Source organism: Trichinella spiralis, assembly GCF_000181795.1.
Source record: "Trichinella spiralis strain ISS 195 chromosome Unknown Scfld2, whole genome shotgun sequence".
Classification (NCBI taxonomy): Eukaryota; Metazoa; Nematoda; class Enoplea; order Trichinellida; family Trichinellidae; genus Trichinella; species Trichinella spiralis.
In genome coordinates this window covers 8,905,086-8,907,221 of record NW_003526941.1, presented here as the reverse complement: position 1 = coordinate 8,907,221, position 2,136 = coordinate 8,905,086, and the positions used below count along the sequence as shown (strand labels likewise).

The window sequence follows — 2,136 nt, the reverse complement described above, 5'->3', positions numbered from 1 at the left end:
ATGGGTTTCTTTTCTATTGTTGTTATTGCTAACTTTCAGGTACATCAGATGCGGAAGAAGAAGAAGTATCTATTTCTGTTTTTATTTAGAGATGACTGCATTAATATAATTCACTTTTAGAATTTACATTATGTTATTTATATTCATATCAATGAATATGAAACAACCAAATTCTGAAAACTAACTGAATATGGTAACTATGCATCATGATGAATATGCCTTGCTTTTTACTTGACTTTTTCTTTTATATTTAGATTGAAGGTTGCAGTGCCATTAGCGCCACATTGCCTTCATTCTTACTGCAACACTAATGTGATATCATAGATTAGGTGCGGTTGATTCAATGCGATTGATCAGGTACGTAATGCAGCTATATTTATTTCTGTTCTCTTTATTACGTTGCTTGCGCTTTGTATGAACTCAGGATAGCGGTTGAAATGATACTTATGAGAAACAGCCTTATTATAAAAAGTGATTGAAGCCGAATAACAGTGCATCACGATGATATTTGAATTTCATACATTTTGTAATCCAATGTTTTATTTTTCTGTGTTATTTAGTTTCTATTTTTTAGTTTGACTATTGCTCTGTTCATGTTTCTACCGTGATCAGTCATGTGTCTCAACAGTTCCGCTTTCTGGTTTTCTTCATCGCTACAGTAAGAATGAATTTTATGCACTTTGTTATAGCAATGGGTTGTGTCACTGCAGTGGAACTATTTCTTTGAACTTGAATATCTTTCTCTAATGGTGGTTCAGGTTTCCCTGAATAGATTGAAAAGATGTACAAAAATCTGTAAGTAACTGAGTATCTATAATCTGTTACTATTATTAATGTCTTCTAATTCCACTTATATCTGATCCTGTATGTTTCTTGTTATTGAATTAAATAGTGTGCGTCAACATAATTGAAACGTTTTGGAATTCCTGTTGCTCTTGCCAACATGGTATGTCACGTTTACCTCAGTGCGCTCTAAATGTGCCATCAGATCAGATGATGATGGAGAACCTGGAGAAGTACACATTTTGCCCATTATAGGAATGGATTTCATCATCAACATCGAGCTCGTTCATACTCCTGCGTTAATTTAGGTTGGCTTAATGGCGTTACCCAGTATTGGTCCAGAAATCTGTGTGGCTTTGCTTATTACAGGAGTACTGAATCTTCTATGAGCTATGGGCATCACACAAGTCTGGTAGTGCGTGTTGCCATCAGTGCGTTTGGTGAGTATTTTTGTATAGTATTATGTGAGTAGGTAAGTTTCAGTATTTTGTAAGTAGAGATTTTGTTTTTTATTGATGAGTGATAGCATTCACACAGCGGTGTCGCTTATCACATGCTAAGAATGTTTAATTGAAAATTTCAGCGCATAACTGTTGAAGGTTGCATCATGAAGGACAAATGTTGTATGACTAACAAGTAGTTTTTTATGAAAATTTGTATACTTAGTAATTAAGGAACAACGATGCACTGTTATTTGTCTTCAATTAATTTTTTATAATATGGCTGTTTTATATCAATTTTGTTTAACATGCTTTACTTTTCAGCACAATTGTTTTGCAAATATTTTTAGAATCAAATTAAGTTTAGATATAGATGAATGAAATTGCTGCATTCTTTGGTAACTATCCGTTATTGAACATGTGGTGTTTTTACAAAGATTCGTAATCACATCGATAAATACGTCATCACCAAGCAATACCACCAGTTGATGCCGCTCTGTTTGGCGACGTATGTTTTTACGTTTTTTACTTTTATATACTATGAAAGTTTTAAACTGTAAATTTTGTCGTTTTAGTTTTTCAGGTCTTTATAATTTTGCTTTTCATCATTTTTTCATAATTGATTTTTATAATTTTTTATAATTGTTTGGTACTAGTGTTTTCAAGATATTTCATTTAGTAAGTTTAGGTAAGAATTCATTTTAGTTCTGGATTCAGAGAGTCAAAGGCAACATGGCTAAGTAAATAGCGTAAAGTGTAAATATAAGACTAAAAAGACAAGGAAGCTATGGGTAAGTATGAAGATAAATAGGTAAGCAGTTTAATAGTTAAGGGTAAGTCAGGTAAGAATAGGTGGTAAGAATAAATTGAAGGTAAGTAGTGATTAGGGTGAAGGTAAGTATAAGTGTGAAGG

At 32.6% G+C, this 2,136-nt stretch overlaps 1 protein-coding gene across 1 annotated transcript; it reads left to right on the top strand.

Annotated features, from left to right (window-relative positions):
- On the top strand, positions 1 to 1,963 carry Tsp_07004 (hypothetical protein). Its single transcript, XM_003380810.1, has 6 exons — positions 1 to 65; positions 255 to 312; positions 575 to 695; positions 893 to 1,016; positions 1,039 to 1,223; positions 1,929 to 1,963. Exons 1-6 carry the CDS (start codon positions 1 to 3, stop codon positions 1,961 to 1,963), a joined length of 588 nt encoding a protein of 195 aa, XP_003380858.1.
- The last annotated feature ends 173 nt before the right edge of the window (positions 1,964 to 2,136 follow it).